At 42.1% G+C, this 15781-nt stretch overlaps 2 protein-coding genes across 4 annotated transcripts; one reads left to right on the top strand and one right to left on the bottom strand.

The window, feature by feature from the left end:
* The first annotated feature begins 893 nt into the window (after positions 1-893).
* Positions 894-10825, top strand: LOC119729630 (dihydrofolate reductase-like). Of its 3 annotated transcripts, none has more exons than XM_038202277.1 (5): positions 894-1004; positions 3637-3792; positions 4928-5054; positions 8989-9101; positions 9919-10825. In XM_038202277.1, the coding sequence occupies exons 1-5, from the start codon at positions 967-969 to the stop codon at positions 10010-10012; spliced, it is 528 nt and encodes a 175-aa protein (XP_038058205.1). In that variant the 5' UTR covers positions 894-966; the 3' UTR covers positions 10013-10825. The 3 variants fall into 3 exon arrangements, with proteins under 3 accessions (XP_038058205.1, XP_038058204.1, XP_038058206.1); XM_038202276.1 differs by lacking the exon at positions 894-1004 and adding an exon at positions 1133-1316; XM_038202278.1 differs by lacking the exon at positions 894-1004 and adding an exon at positions 2507-2553.
* On the bottom strand, positions 10065-15430 carry LOC119729629 (caskin-1-like). The gene is made up of 3 exons (XM_038202275.1): positions 15216-15430; positions 12859-13640; positions 10065-12420 (listed from the first exon to the last, which is right to left on the bottom strand). The coding sequence occupies exons 2-3, from the start codon at positions 13367-13369 to the stop codon at positions 11369-11371; spliced, it is 1563 nt and encodes a 520-aa protein (XP_038058203.1). The 5' UTR covers positions 13370-13640; positions 15216-15430; the 3' UTR covers positions 10065-11368.
* Between the last annotated feature and the right edge of the window lie 351 nt (positions 15431-15781).

The following is a 15781-nucleotide window of genomic DNA, read 5'->3' as shown; positions in this document are numbered from 1 at the left end:
TGTGAATAAAATCGCTTCCACATTTCTTTGTTTTATATTGTCCCAGTCACGTGGTAGCCATGCCCCAGGCAGAAAAAAAAAAGACTTGTCAGTTTTGATCAACTTATTTCCTGGATGTTACATATTCATCACATTTTGCTCTTGGCTAAAGGCAAAAGAGGTATTTTCTTTCACACTGCGGGGTATCAATCTAACACTTGCGTTACAACGCACACATATATGAATAGAAAACGGAAAGCGTGACGTCAGACATTAATTTCAATTTTGTTTGTTTGCACAAGAAGGGACAGTGCATTGGTATAAAATCACTTCTTGTCAATCACCGTGTTTCTTTACATCATGTGGAAAAGCATGCGTTTATAACGGAAGCGATAAGTTATCTTGGAAAGACGGAATACTGAGATAAAGAGAGATGTCTTTCCGTGATATCGCATTTCGGAAAAAACTTCTTTCCGCGATAATTAGCTACAGTATTCGGTTTTAATTGATCAGGGAAATGCATATTTAAACTTGGTCTTAAAAAAAAAATTGCCCGCATTAGACAAAGCGGCGAAGAAGCGAAACGACTGGAGATGGAGACCACACGGCTTTGCCACTCGTGCAATCGCTTCGGGTCTTCGCAACTCCGCCGCTCTAAAGCAACGATGGCCTTGGCGAAAGGCTAGATTGATGGTTGATACTAGTTCAACCATTGATCTCCATATATACACAGACTGTGTATATGGCGATCAATGAGTTCAACCCAACCTCGTCCCCAGTGCTTACTTTATTTCCAACACGGTTTCCTGAGAGAGCAGGTAGTGGTGGGCGCGTACTGCTCGACACCCTGAGGACGAGGTTGAGTTCAACCATGGTTCAACCAATTGAGGGCGCGCTTTGTTTGTTTTAAATCGACGGCTGTTATAAGACGGCTGTTGCAAGATACATGTTATAAGGAAATATTTTTGAAAAATTTAAGCTGTCAAAATGGACTATGGAGTTTCAAATGATATTGAAGTGACAAGGTTAAGTTGTTTCTTATGAAATTTAAATGGTGCTGCCGCTGCTGCGGCCGGGAACATGATGACGGTGTTGGTGACGCGTGTATATATTTATCTACTGCAACATAAAACAGCCGTCTAGCTTTTTTCGCGCCCGCGCGCGCGAAACGTGAAATTTTGCACTTGAAGTCAACATCAGCTGGGCGGCACATGAGTTGTGACGCTAGGAAGGCCGGAAATGGCAGGTCAGAAGCAGTATAACTTGATCGTTGCTGCATGCAAGTGCAAAGACTCCCTAGGAATAGGAATTAATGGTACGATCCCATGGAAACTGAGGTAGGAATTGAGTGGAAAACGGGCGTAAAGTCGGGCAGCCTTGTCCTGTGAACATGAACGTCAGTCCACCTAAAACTACGACGAGGATCTATTTCGACGCACTCGCATTCAATTTGCGTTGGACATGTTGTACAACGCGCGCGCGTTGCAAGCGTTACCTGCGCCGATTATGGTGACTCGAGGATACTTTTGTAGGCTGTGTCTGTCGGCGATCGTGTAGTGTAGGGCCCCTGTTTTCATGGTTTTGTTTCGATCAAATTAGTAGAATCAAGAATTTTTTTATTTCTAAAAAATGACATTGACATTGTCTACTCTAGAGCATATGCAGCCTTCTCTCAATGTAATGACACCCTTTTGGTAATTTTTGAACAGTTTCTTGGGGTAGAAATTACGATTTTCCTACGCGGTTTACGGGCCGGTTGGTGGCGTGCAGCGCGACTTGCGTGCTCATGGTACACATGGTCATGGTACATTGCGCAGTGATCGCCATCTTTAGGCCAAATCAAAAAAATGGTGTGTTTACGGTAACCCGACCGACCTGGAATTTTTCGGCCAAATTGCCGACCTCAAACTTTTTGTTGCTATTTTGAAGGTTGATATTGATCATTTTAAATGAACAAATTTCAAACATTTTATTTGCCACGAACATAAACCATTTCCACACTTGAAACTGACCATGAAGGCATGATTTGACACGTGCGAAAATTGCGACAATCTAAAAACTTCAATTTACAAACTATGAAGTACGATTATTTTTGCACAAATGCATCGGGGTGAATTGGTGCACCTGGCCGATGGATGCCAGAACGAATTAATTGGAATGAAATGTATCGATTGAAAATCTTGAATGCTTGAATAATGTATTTATACAATTTTTTGCGAAAGAACAGGCATGGGCATGCAGAACTGAAATGAAACAAAAAATTACAAAATAAAATTATTTCCCTACCTACCTACCTGGATTTTTTTCAGGCAGTTACCGTAAACACACAATTTTTTTTGTTTGGCCTTATTTTCGTGTTGCGTTTTGTCACCGTCATTTTACCACCAAATGTTCCTCAGAAGTTCAAAACCCTGCCCTTTATCTATGACATACATATATGTTCTTAATGTCGCCAGCTAGTTTGGTTACTCAAATAATTTAAAAGTGGATTTTTGTTCCCTAAGTTATATATAGGAACCGGTCCCGTAGATACACGATCGCCATGACTGTCACTGTCACGTCCACCCTGTGGAGGTAGGCCTGCTGGTAACACTAACACACTCGTAGTACTTACTACTACTACTAGTAAGTAAGCTGGGTTGATTTTCTGTTGACAATATAATTTCGATCTTTTATTAATTTTCGGCTCCCCTAGCAATGGGACGCTCCGCTCACAGGCCGTACGTGGCTCTGTGACTGATATACGGAGGTAGTCCAGTATTTCAGTCACATTTATGGGACTATAGTACTAGTCATGCCAGTCAAGTGCAATGGCCGAGTCTTAGTTATAAGTTTGAAGTGGTTGTATTGTAGGCTACTTCATTCTTTTCTATTTGACAATAAGCGAGGTCGGTATTCCAACTAACTACGCATGTATCCTTGAGTCACCATAATTGACGCAGGTAACGCTTCCAACGCGCACGCGTTGTCCAACGCAAATTGAATGTGAGTGCGTCAAAACATATCCTCGTCATTTTAGGGGGTCTGACGATATATGTGCACATCACTCATCAGTGATCAAGATTTGCCGATTTTTCTTTCGTGCAAAATCATAGTTACTACTAGTAGTACTGTAGTACTAGTAGTAGGCATGAGCGGGCATGAGATCGTCGTGTTTTCAAGTTACATTCTGCAAAAAAAAACCATTTGGACAGCAAAGTGTTTTTAGGTGTCTTGTCATGCTTGTGTGTACGTGTCCAAACTTTGGTGCAAACGAAAGTTGCCATCTCCTTTCGATTGCACATGTTGCCAGAAAAATTGCTCAGAATGCAGATTCGGTTACCATGTTCTCCATAGCCTTGTGTGCATTTATCTGCCGCAGTTATCCCTAACAAAAAATTGTCAAATCTTGTTGTGTACCAGACTATTTTGGAATTCCGAACTCGCTTATATGGACGAATACATTGAGATTAAAATTTGTTTTTGTAATCTCTATCATCCCACTAGCCTTATGGCCACGCACTGTCTGTGCTGTAACAGAGAGTCTACTCTTCTGTTTCTGGAGCTATTAATAATGAAAATTGAGAATGCAACCTTGTCCTAGCAGATAAATATTTGTGATGCAGAAACACATCTTAATAATCTAAAACCTGGCTATGTTCTCGCTCCCATTTACAGGACTGACATGAAGTTCTTCAGTACCCAGACATCAACAACAGCTGAGAAAGACAAGAAGAACGCTGTCATTATGGGTCGTAAGACTTGGCTGTCGATCCCTGACAAATTTCGCCCGCTACCAAACAGAGTTAACATTGTTCTCAGCAAAACATTAAGGTATGGGATTGATGAAGATAATTACATGAACCTAATTTTTTTGAAGAGCCTCCCCTTACACTAACTGCTCATGAAAGTTATGTTTAAGTCCTTATTTAACAGGACAGGATCTCAGAAGCTGCGGGCCAACAAATTTGTGTTCACCTTATGACTTTTGACCCCATAGCTGTAGGTCAGATGAAGAGGTCACATGGACATATTTTTTTTAATGTTTGACCAAGGCCAACATGTTGACAGCGCTACTTTTGTTATTTGAGCTTATTTGAAATTTGATGTTATTTTGACCTTGACCCTATGATGACCTTTGACCCCAGTTTGGTATGTGACATGTTGGGCTACTGATACTTTTGACAACATTTGGTTGAAATTAGTCAAAATATGTAATTGATTAATAACAGTCATACCTGTAGTTGCATGTAAAATGTTAATCAAAGTTAATGGAAAGTGACCCCAAATCCAGAAAAATGTGAAAGTTTGTTATTTTTAGGGTCTTTTTAAAGCTGTTTATTTAATCAAACATCATAACTCTTTAATTTAATTATTTGGCAAAAATGATAAATTTGCCTAAAGTCGAAGGAATGCGCAACCAACTAGGCAAATATATCAGCTCGGCACCTCAGGGTGATGCCATTTTATGCAGATATATTTGCAAATTCTTGCTGATTTTAAAAATGAACCATATTGAAATTGTGAAAATAAAGTTTGACTATTCTTTAGGCCAAAAAAAAAAGTCTCCGCTTTCTGGTATGCGCGCGCGTCGCCGTAGCCATGCGCGTCGGCAAAATTAAAAAGTTTTTTTTTCAATGAAAGATGATGTCTCAAAACCGCCAAACTCACTGGTTTGACTGGAATCCTGCTGCTGCACAATTTTAACGTGTTTTTAGATTGGGTTATGATCGAGAAAAAACTTTATGTGGCCTCTCTGGACTCCCATATATTTGCACTAAGTTTAGTCGGGCACCATTTGCAGTCATCAGCCGACATTTGAAGCAAAAAAGTCAGGGTATAAAAAAAAAAAGCCGCGTCGCCGCACCACTTTTTGGACAAACTCCATACCAGAAACCGGAGACTTTTTTGTTTTGGCCTTAAGTACATTTCACTGTAAATTTTGAGTTTTTTTCCTCCTTGTTATCAGTGAGTGTCCAGCTGGTGCTGACCACCTCTGCCGGAGCCTGGATCACGCAGTCAAGCTCCTGTCTGATCCTCCTGTAGCTGATGGAATCGATGTTGTCTGGATTATTGGTGGAAGCTCTGTATACAAGGTAAATAGTGTACAGATATTGACCTGCTTCAAGTTTGCAAGCCTCCTCAAGCAAGCTCCTCAAGCAAGCCTCCTGAGGTGATATGAATATTCCATTTTGCCTAGGTGAATGTGAAGGAAATTTGAATACTCCACTCCGCAAGGTTTGCACTTCATGCATGCACGATTCAGTCTTCGACGTGGCCACCATTTCTTTGCACACAGACTTCTGCCCTCCTCAGCATGTCAATGATTTTCATCATTATCGTCCTGGCAGAAATGGACAATTTAGGCGTGCCTGGTGGGCGCAAGATGGGGCACCACCGCACAAGAGGAGGATCGTGACTGAACGTCTCACTGAATTGTTTGGCGATCGCTTCATCGCATTAAAACCGGCCCGTCGAGTGGCCCCCAAGATCGCCCGATCTTACCCCATACTGGACTTTTTCTTGTGAGGCCATGTTAAGTCTAAGGTGTACACCACTCCACCAAGAGACCTGGATGACCTGCAAGAACGTCTTACTGCCGAAGTTGCTGTTGTGAAGCAGGATGCCGCAATGATTAGGTGCGCAGTTTATGACATGCTGAGGAGGGCAGAAGTCTGTGTTCAAAGAAATGGTGGCCACGTCGAAGACTGAATCGTGCATGCATGAAGTGCAAACGTTGCATTCCCTCATGACGGTTACCATTAGGCCTAATCATTGACTTGTAAGGTCATACTGTTGTTAATGCTTTGAGGAAGGCGCAACTTGAGTCCAAACTTGGTGGGCCTGTGGAGGACTAAGGGTTAATCCAATTTTCATGAAAGTTTGTGAGCAACAAAGCACATGCCTAAACTTCCCTACCACGGTGTTTGATTATGTTTTAACCATTTCACTTTTGTGCGCAAGCCAATTCAAATCTGGTGAAAGTAAATAGCTAGTGTCCACTCATGCGGAACAGCTGAAGATTGACATGGTGGCAATTGAAGCGTAAGACCTTGGTCCATCAATATTTTGTGACAGATTTTTGAAAAATTATAAAACATCCTTTTTTGATACATTTCTCTTAGTGTATACCTTTTTTTGATACACCCTGTATAAGAAATGTATTTCGAGGCACTGGTTGTTTTTATGGTGCATTGTACTTGATTTTGTGTTCTTTTTGGTAATACAATGTGTCCACAAGGCCGAGGTTCGCTCGTACCCTCCACCCTGCAAACAGGGCGCCTGGGAAGGGCTCATGCCGCTTCACAGAATCTTGTGCAGGAAGTACGGATGGCATTATGGGTAACTTATCAAGACCTTCGCATGCAGCTAGCGCGCTACGTACAATAACAGCTGTAACACTTTTGTGTGCTGCTTGCTGTGTCACAGGTTACGCAAAATCTATCCAATTAGAGCAAAAAGAGATATCAGTCCTTCCCAGCGTCCTGTTTTCAGGGGGGGGGGGGTACAAGCAAAGGGCCAAGGCCTCTTGAGGTGGCAGCTACAAGATAAAGAAAGGTGCCTTAACCCTAACTCCCGAGCATGATTTACTAGGAACCATACCCATCCTGGCAAACTCCAACACCATATGGGAAACTGCACACACATATTTTTGACTTTGATTCTGGAGGTGTGCCAACCCAAGGTAAAAGACTGTCAGTTTAGGGGTAATAGGAGGTTTTGCAAGCGAACGGATACACTTACACTTACGTTTAGCTATCCGTATCCGTTTTTTACTTACGTGTAGCGAGCGAGATATGCGTGTCGTCTGCACGTTTAGCGGACTAGTGAGTGGCATATGACGTCATAACTGATGACGTATCCGTCGCACTAAACGTATCCGTTTGCATGCGAAACCTCTCTACTGTACCCATCCTGACAAATTGCAACTAAACATGCTGTTGGAGTTTGATGGGTTGAGTTCTGTTAGGGTTAAGAAGGAAACTAGGAAAGACGTAAATCTACACATACATGGTGGCATGGGTGGCTTGTGCGTAAAGCGCCCGACTCTCACCAAGGTGACCACGGTTCGAATCCTGGCCGCAGATCGCATGTGAGTAGAGTTGTGCGTTGGTTCTCTCCTGTGCCATGTGGGTTTTTCTCCGGGCCCTCCGGTTTTCCTCCCTCTGGAAAAATTGAACACTTTCGATCTCAGGCAGTGCTCCGTGGTCATATATTGGTCGATGTGGCCGGCAGCCATAGGCGCCTTTACGTGCCAGCGGCCCGACCACGTTGTAGCCGCGTCCTTCGCAATTCAGCATACCAGCTGCGAGTAAGGATGATTAGCCTCCCAAATTATTGAGTGGCCGGGCACAACCCGACCACTCTTTGGATTTGTTGCGATTAATCTTTCTTTCTTTCTTTCTTTCTTTTTTTTCCGGACAATACTTCTCCGCCGGTTTTTCTCTTAAACGGTATATGGTATGAACTTGTAACTTTCAATATATATCGACCCTCATCCGAAGTGGTGCATATTAGACTGACGTCATGATTATGTCATCAGGTGTCAAATTACAAGTGATTTTAACTGAAAAAGTGACCAAATACTTTCACTTATAACTCTTGAACAAAATATTCAATGATGTTTGTATTCTGTAATCAGATAGACCATTAATCGCTAAACATTTTTTGCCTTGTACGTGAACTCGCTTGACCTTTACTTCCGGGTCTACCAGAAGGTCAAAGTTAAATGAATTCAAAATAAGACGTTAGCCTGAAATCAAAATAGAGCAACATTTCTTCCGAACGGTTCACGGTATGATCACAAAACCTTGTGTGAACTTGTACCTTGTTACGAAGATGTTATAATTGTTGTTACGCCATCATGAGGTCATCAGGTATCAAATTACAAGCGATTTAAGGGCAAATTTTGACTAAATAGTTTGCGTATATCTTTTGAACTAAATAGAGTATCGTGTTCGTTTTTAGTGAGGTTGTAGACTATGCCGTGAGGAACATTTCTTTTCCCAGACTCAAAACCGCTTGACCTTTACTTCCGGTGTTACCGGAAGTGCAATAAAAACTGAATAGAGCTCAAAAGCGGAAGCATTTTACTACAGACACGTATATTATAAAAGTGTTTAGTGAGGAATGCTAGACACAAAAACAGTGTGATGGCGTTATCATCCGGAAGTCAAAGTCGTTTGACCTTTCCTTCCGGGGCTGCCGGAAGGTCAAAGTTAGGTGAATTCAAATATAGAAATTAGCCTCAAATAAAAGGAAAACAAGATTTCTTTCCATAACCGATTGAAATCGCGCCTCACCAGTTTTCCTCTCATATCTGAATGCTGAAAATTAATATTTCCACAGCGTGTAGCCACAAACTTTTCTGTCGTAAAGTCAGTGCAGAATTTTATTATGCCCATGCAAAAGAAAAAAAACACATAAAAGCCATTTTATGATATGATTAGCATATGTTGCATAAACTCCAACGACGTTAGAGGCTCCGGCAAGTCTACCAATAGTCCCAACTGGTTGTATGCTTGAGTAGCCATCCATGCAGCACCAGATGTGCGCTTCCCATAGGCCTACAAGTCTTGTCGAGGTAAAGCAACAAGTTCAACTGCAGGTTGTGTGATTTTCTTTGTGAAAAACACAGGGTAATGGGTGCAGGGTAAAGGGAGGGGTAATGTGCAGTTCAATTATGATTAAGTCACTGTAAACACAAGAAAATATGCCAGCCCGACCACTCTGCGTTTGTAACTCAACAAACGCGAACCTCTAGTTATTATTATTATACATCATCCTTGCATTCTCGCAAGGATGTACAGTGCACAAAACCTTCAGGAAGACTGCACCAGTCTTTCAGAGCACGACGATATGTGGATGAGAGGAGGCATTGAAGTGCAATAGGTCTGTGTTCCCTGGAATGCTGAGGGGACAAAAATGCTTATAAAATCATCAACTTCAAGAAATTTACGAAAATTGTGTTTGTTTGAATGTGGATCAAGAAATGTATGCTCATTTTTGTATGTTTGAATATTTACATAGGAAGCGATGGAGTCCTCCCTTTGTCATCGCATCTACCTGACGCGCATCCACTCTCAGTTTGAATGTGACACGTTTATGCCAGAAATTGATACCTCCAAGTTCAAAGTGGTCAGGTAGGTGACTTCATAAGGCATGTTAGGCAAAAAAAATAAAAATACTCGGTCTCTGGTCAGACGAAAGGTCTGGAATTGATGCGGCGACGCTTTTTTTTTTTTTTTTTTTTTTTTTTTTTTTCAAGCTTGGATTGCACAGACAAGGTGGGGTACTATTTTGCTTTTTTTTGGTGTCCTCATGTACATTGGTGTCCTCCATAATTTGCCTTGGTGCCCTCGATCATTTGCCTTGGTGCAATTTCCCATTCCTTGGTGCTCTTTGGTAAAAAAAATTTGAGGAGGGCGTAATAGAGAGCGCTGTTGGAGCTACCGCAGAACATTTTGGAAAAAAAAAAGTATTGACGCGCATGATTAAAATCGACGCGCGCGCTGACCAGAGACCGACTACTTTAAAATTTTTTTTGGCCTTATCTTTATTCTTATCTTGTCCTTTCAATGACAAATTTCACAAGCACTGTGCACTCGGGAGTTAACTTCTTTCAAAATAATATCTTTGATGGTGTTAAGTGTGCAAAGCCTTCTTCTTGAAGCTACAAGAGTTATAAAAAGGTTTTTTTATTTCCACTTTATTTTAAAGTTCCTTTTAGGGTTTTGCTTAATCTTGACAAGTTTAATAAGATCTGAGACTTTTTTTCATTTTTAAGAACCTTTTTGAGTATTTTATGAAAAGATGAATGATGATGAATTTCTTTACATTTCTTGAGCATATTCCTTTATTAGAAATTGGGAAATCCTTGTTTTTATTAATTTCCAAGATTCCAAAAATTGTCAGTTCTCTTTTCTAATAGTTACATTCATTGTTTTCTTATTCTTCCAGTGACCCAGCGGTTAGTGGTGAGCGACAGAAAGAAAATGACATTGAATTCAATTTTGAAATTCACCAGAACATCCAGCATACCTCAACATCTTGAACACATCTAGGAATTAATTTGAACTGAGCTTTTACCCTTTTTTCTTCGGGGGGGGGGGGGGGGAGTGACTTGGCAAACTCTCTGTTCATCAAATATAAAATTTGAAGTAAATACAATATGGGAAAGTTAATGACGTTGCCTTTTCACAATTTATAGTAACTTGATTAACTTCACTGAAGCGTTTATTTTGTCTGATGTGTAATGGCTTGACAATTGGTAATATATTAACATATAATTTAGTGCAAGGACTATCTCTCCTTTTTTTTCTTCTTCTAAATACCCTTCGGAAGTATCCAAGATGGTTATAGTTTGAAGAAATCTCACAAACAGAAGTAATACAGTTACTCCTTCAAATAAAATGGGGAGTGATTTCCCAATTGGTGTGAACTAATGACAAACGAATTTTCAAAAAATATTAAAACAGTTAGCATCCCTGAAATAACGAAGAGCCAATGAAGACTACATCTTAATTAACACGGGAAAACGTACTTTATTCAATGTTAATGCTCAATTTGGCAAAGTATTTTTATGGAAATATTGATTTTTAAATAAGGTCTTTGTCGAAGATGTAATCTAAAATGTCCACATTTCCCCAACATTTTAATTCGCATGTGTTGACTGAGGCCTTGCATTTCTTTTTATTTCATCTGTGGTTTTTCAGTACCGTTTCTTTTTAAATTGCTGTAGCCAAAGTGACTTTTTGTTTCACATCATTTAAGTCATATTGCTGAAGCGGTATTTTTGTTGTAAAAGAACAATCTATTTTGTCCACCCAAAAGTTTCAAATAAAAAGCTTTATAAAAAGAGCAATAATGTTTAAAGCGTCTGTGTTTGATCAATCTCGAGTGACGTCCGAGATCATGTGGTAAAAAAAAATGCAAATGTTGCATTATTCACAGTAATTTGCTGATTCCGTTTCGTTGAATTAAAATATTTATACATAAATTAATGATACGGGTTATACCCAATTAAATTAATACAATTACAGAAACAAATGCCATAATTTAAAATTCATCATAAATACAATGCAATGCATCGGGATTACAAAATCACCCGACTTTTCGAATTATTTTCAGTCATTTTCCACATCGTCTGGCGAATCTTAAGTCCATTATTACTCCAAGGGGCCAGCCAAGTTTTTTCTGACAGACCGAGTCAGGTTTAGCTTGAATAGACAAGCCTACTTTGATTTTCATGTTCCCATTCAAAACTAAGATATAAGAAACTGAGAGTTCGGCTGTTATGCAACTCGTATCAACTCCTAATCAGATCGTGTCCACTCAATTTTCCTTTCACTGAAATTACTTGAATGACACCCCTTCAAAGTTCTTAGACAGTGATTATTATGTATCCCTGTTATCTAAACAAGTAAGAAGGAACCGCTGACGAAGGTTTGCCCTCCCATGAAAGCCTTGTTCTGGACTGTACATTCTTATTGGGTGTGACTATATGCACCACTGGCACAGGTCCGTGGGATGTGTGGTTATGGTTGTTGGCAGAGGGCGCCCAGTCATTGGGAGGGCTCCTAGAAAGACCCAAGCTCGTCTGGTTAGATGCGCTGGTCTTGACCGCAGGTTTGGTACCCGCGAACATTTTGTTGGGTACACTGCCCCTCCGCCTGGCCGAGGCAGGGCTCGTGTTTGGCGAGTCCACAGGCGGTAGCTTCAGACGAGGGGTGTGTGATTTGCTGGTTTGCGCCTGTGGATGGTGGAGCCGTGAGGGGCTAGGGGTGCTCCTACGACTTGGGGTGGGGCTCGTAGACGGGGACGGACGATGAGGCACTCGTAGGTGGTTGTCCTGGTGGGAACTCTTGGGCGGGGAATTCGCTCTGCTGCTTGAGGATTTGGCATCGTGGTCTAGGTCTTCCTCGCGTAGGTCGGGCAAGGAGAGGGAAATCTTCCGCTGTCTCGGCTGCTTTTCTTCGGCATCAACGTTCTGTTCGTCTTCTTCCTTACGCTGCTCAGCGACGCGACTCAACCCGTACTTAGCCACCTGGAACACGGCACTGTTCAGCTGCTGCAAATGTTCCTGATGGAGGGTTGGTTTTACAGCTCGACTGCGCTGCTTCAGTTTCCCTTCCTCGTGCTCGATGACGAAGGTACCGGTGTTACCGGATTCCTCATGTTGCCAGCCCGTGGTTGGATAGTACGAGGCGCGCTTCATGAGTTCAGACAGGGAGCTGCGTCCCATGGCCTCGCGTTTCTTCCTCGCTTGGAGTTTCCTCTGAGCTATGGGTGAGAGGAGAAGGATGTCAGGGGTGGAGAGGCGCCGGCTGGCGATGGCGTAGTCCTGGGCCGTGTTGAAGGTGCTTCCGTCCCGAGCGTTGACGTCGGCGTGGCCCGTCGTCACCAGGCGCCGGCATATGTCTGCGTGACCTCCTCTGGCAGCCTCGATCAGTGGAGTTACGCCTGCAAATTTAAATTACAACAAAAAAATCAGCACAATAAATCGGTGATTCTTGACTTGTTAACGTTATGATACAAAGATTGAGGAGGAATTCCTGGCTTAAAGGTAGCACGGATAAGGAGATCTGTAACATGCCGTTACAGCAAATATAGATATTTCCCCCAATCAAAAATTAATATTCAACTTAAACATTTTACTTAACTTAAATGTTGTTCTTCAACTATTCATAATATAGCGATAACACTATATTTATTGTTCTATTAAACACGAGACCATTCTCTTTTTTGACAGACAAAATTCTCTTTCAGATCGAAATTTAAATGAGTCAAAATAACAAATTAGCGAAAAATCGGGCAAGTTTTTAGCTCTTGCTATGCAGAAGTCAGGCAATGCTCTGTTGTTTTAAGGCGTGAAAGACAAATGATTATGTCTGTCCGTACCTTGATTGTTTGGTTCATCCACTTGAAGTCCCAGCCTTATAAAGTTCGTCATGAGCGCAGCGACCACATCACCCTGCCCGGCCCGGCAGGCGTGCATCAGCGGCGTGTCGCCCTCCCGGTCCCCGATGTTCGGATCGACATCCTCGTCCTCCGCAAGAAGTTTGATCATCGTCGTGTCTCCCATCAAGCAGGCGTGGGTCAAAGCCGTCCTGCCGTCCGAGTCCTTGGCGTTGACGTCCACCCGCCTCTTCTCCAATAGGATCTTGGCCAGGTCTCGGCGGTTGCGAGGTGCCATGTCCAGCCGGCAGACCCGCATGAGCAAGGTCTGGAAGTCGTGCTCTGAGTCCCGGGTGCCGAAGTGGATCCCGGGGACAGTCAACGCGGACTTGATACGGGTGAAGCTATTGGTGCGCATGGCGTTGAGGAGGTTCTTGGTAGGATCAATGATGACTTCTCTGTGATCCTTGACAGACATTGCTGCAGCAGTAGATGTTGGGATCAAAGTCCTCATTTCTTGTCATCAAATCAAGTAAAAGTCCGCTTTCAAGTGTCACTGAGTTTTGTCTAGTATAGGTCGTATACAAGCTTTGGCTGTGATGTGTGATGAGCAATTGGCGATTTCAAGTTTTATATTCATCAAGAGTTTTATAACATGCTGCAAAACTGTTTTGTAACGTCACTTGCATCAGCAGGTTGGTCCAAACCAAAAATCAATACTTGACTCTGTCGCGTGGCTGCAAGCGACTCTTTATCGTAAGCGATGATTCATCATTTCGTTAGACCTGTGAGAAGAATGGATGTGGAGAAATATTCAATCAGTATTTCATCATTGCATTAACATTATTTTACAGAATTAAAACTAAGGCAGAGCTACCGGAAATACAAGCAACAATGTACCTACAAAAAGTGGACAACAGTGACATGACCAAAAAATATAAACATTGGTATGAACGAGTGAGTTTTTGGAACTTTGCCAATCCATGGGAGGTCCCGTTCGTTTCCTCGTGACCTATTGTGCTTGACAGTCAAACAGTGGCGGAGCTCACGCGCGCCACGGATGAGTGAGCGGCCGCGGCGATCTGGAACCTTCAATGTACATCCCCCCAAAATAGAACCATGATCATCGGCACGGGACTGTGAGAAAACTTTCCACAAGAGACCAAAAAGCCACGCTGTCCTTGATTATGAAAACCAGTCGCTAACAAATAGACTTGCATGGCTGAAAGATGAGCATGAGAACTGAAGCGATGGTATCGGTGTCTGTCTTTGAAATTTCTAGTTATTCCAGATTTGGAAATGATCTTGTGTAATCTGGTACAATTCTTGATGTTTCGGTGCAGGCCCTAGACATTTTACACCAATCGCTCTGAGATCTCGTTTAGCATTAAGTTTAAACAATCAAAACGAGATTTAACAACGATTTCGGTTTCATTGGGACAATAATGGTGGCAATCACATGAGATCAACAACAATGGGAAATATAACGGTTGAATGAGTGCCCATTTAACTATTGGTGGATTTGCTGATAGCAAAGTAAACTGCAAACCCTCTAATCCCAGTTTTATTGGCACGACACCAAGCAACGGTTAACCGTTAATTTGCCTTCTTGCAATAAAACATGTTTACTCGTCATACTCAAGTTGTCGGCAATCATTCGAAGGGCAAGGAAGCGTTCCTCCTACATTCACGCGCCGAGCGGCGTGCTTTCAAAACAGACTGGGTGCTAGATGCCCGGTCTCAAAGGTTCATTAAAATTGGAACCTCCTAAAAGAAAACTTGTCGCTGTTCAGAGAACTATTCTTGACTGTATGAGAATAACGTCACCGCGTGATGTGAGTCGTGCGAGTCCTTGGCTAACATTGTAGTTACCAAGGTGTGGTCTGTATGCGTTTATACTTATCGATTCACATGTGCGCTTTAAAGTGCCGTCCTTAAAGGCCATTCTGTTTTATGGGATGGGAGGCACTACACAAAGCCATGCACAAATTGCTGGGTACATGATTAATTTAAAATTCTTAAATTTTTGTTTTACTGATTCTGCTTTAACTTCTCTTTCATGTCAATCTTTGGGGGTTTACAATGTTCCAAAAAATAAAATTCTGCGATTGTTTTCTTCTCGTCCACAGATATAAGTCTGTAGTTTTAAACGGTCAGGATTGTATATCCGAATCGAACAGCCTTAGAAAAAATAAAACTGTCGTGGTTAAGAAGTTAATCAAGGTTCGCGATTCGAAATATCGCATATTTTGGGAATATCATGATTGGCTATTAGTTTACGGACACATCAAATTATTTCCAAGCAATATTTCAATCGCTGAGCAATAACTGAAAACGACGTCGAAGCTCGAGATACTCACATTAAAATCTTCAGCTGGCACTGGCAGACTCAGATCTTGCACTATGATAAGATGATGCGTTCTGTCTTCCTTCCTGTTTGCTCCACGTTTGTGTGTCTAAAGTTCTGAAACCAATATTGATCGAGCAAAGTTTATATAGGACGTCCTGGGTAGTTTGACCAAGTCACGGGGCACGGGTTGGTACAGGTGACTGGGTGAACAGACAATGGTGTTTTCGTTTCTCCTCCGCCCGTAACCAGAAAACGCGATCGATACCTTAACGAAGGCCACCGAGTCAACATCGAAGCATCGATTAATAGCGACAAAGACTTCGTAGAATTATCGCGTCTTATCTAATGGCATCAGTTGTCAAGATTGTGTCAACAACTTGAGAGGTACTCTTGGGTAAAGATTTGCTCATTTGCGGCCGCCTGCGACGGGCAAAACGCCAAGATTTTGGGACGCCTTGACGTCAACGGATGTTTAATTTGGGATGTGTGTTACGTAATGGACACAACGGGGCACCTTCGTGGCTGAGCCAACAGAGTACGATTCGTGGAAATTTCGAGTTAAGCAATAACTAATTG

Source organism: Patiria miniata, unplaced genomic scaffold (assembly GCF_015706575.1).
Source record: "Patiria miniata isolate m_02_andy unplaced genomic scaffold, ASM1570657v1 HiC_scaffold_21, whole genome shotgun sequence".
In the NCBI taxonomy this organism is placed as follows: domain Eukaryota; kingdom Metazoa; phylum Echinodermata; class Asteroidea; order Valvatida; family Asterinidae; genus Patiria; species Patiria miniata.
This window is presented reverse-complemented; position numbering and strand designations above follow the sequence as displayed.

Excerpts from the sequence above, each read along its gene's own strand:
- LOC119729630 (XM_038202276.1), top strand. The coding sequence starts at position 1,219 with ATGGCAGGTCAGAAGCAGTATAACTTGATCGTTGCTGCATGCAAGTGC. Across the intron at positions 3,793-4,927 it reads GTTCTCAGCAAAACATTAAG|TGAGTGTCCAGCTGGTGCTG; the intron begins GTATGGGATTGA and ends CCTTGTTATCAG. Across the intron at positions 9,102-9,918 it reads TCCAAGTTCAAAGTGGTCAG|TGACCCAGCGGTTAGTGGTG; the intron begins GTAGGTGACTTC and ends TTATTCTTCCAG.
- LOC119729629 (XM_038202275.1), bottom strand. The coding sequence starts at position 13,369 with ATGAGGACTTTGATCCCAACATCTACTGCTGCAGCAATGTCTGTCAAG. Across the intron at positions 12,421-12,858 it reads GGATGAACCAAACAATCAAG|GCGTAACTCCACTGATCGAG; the intron begins GTACGGACAGAC and ends TTAAATTTGCAG.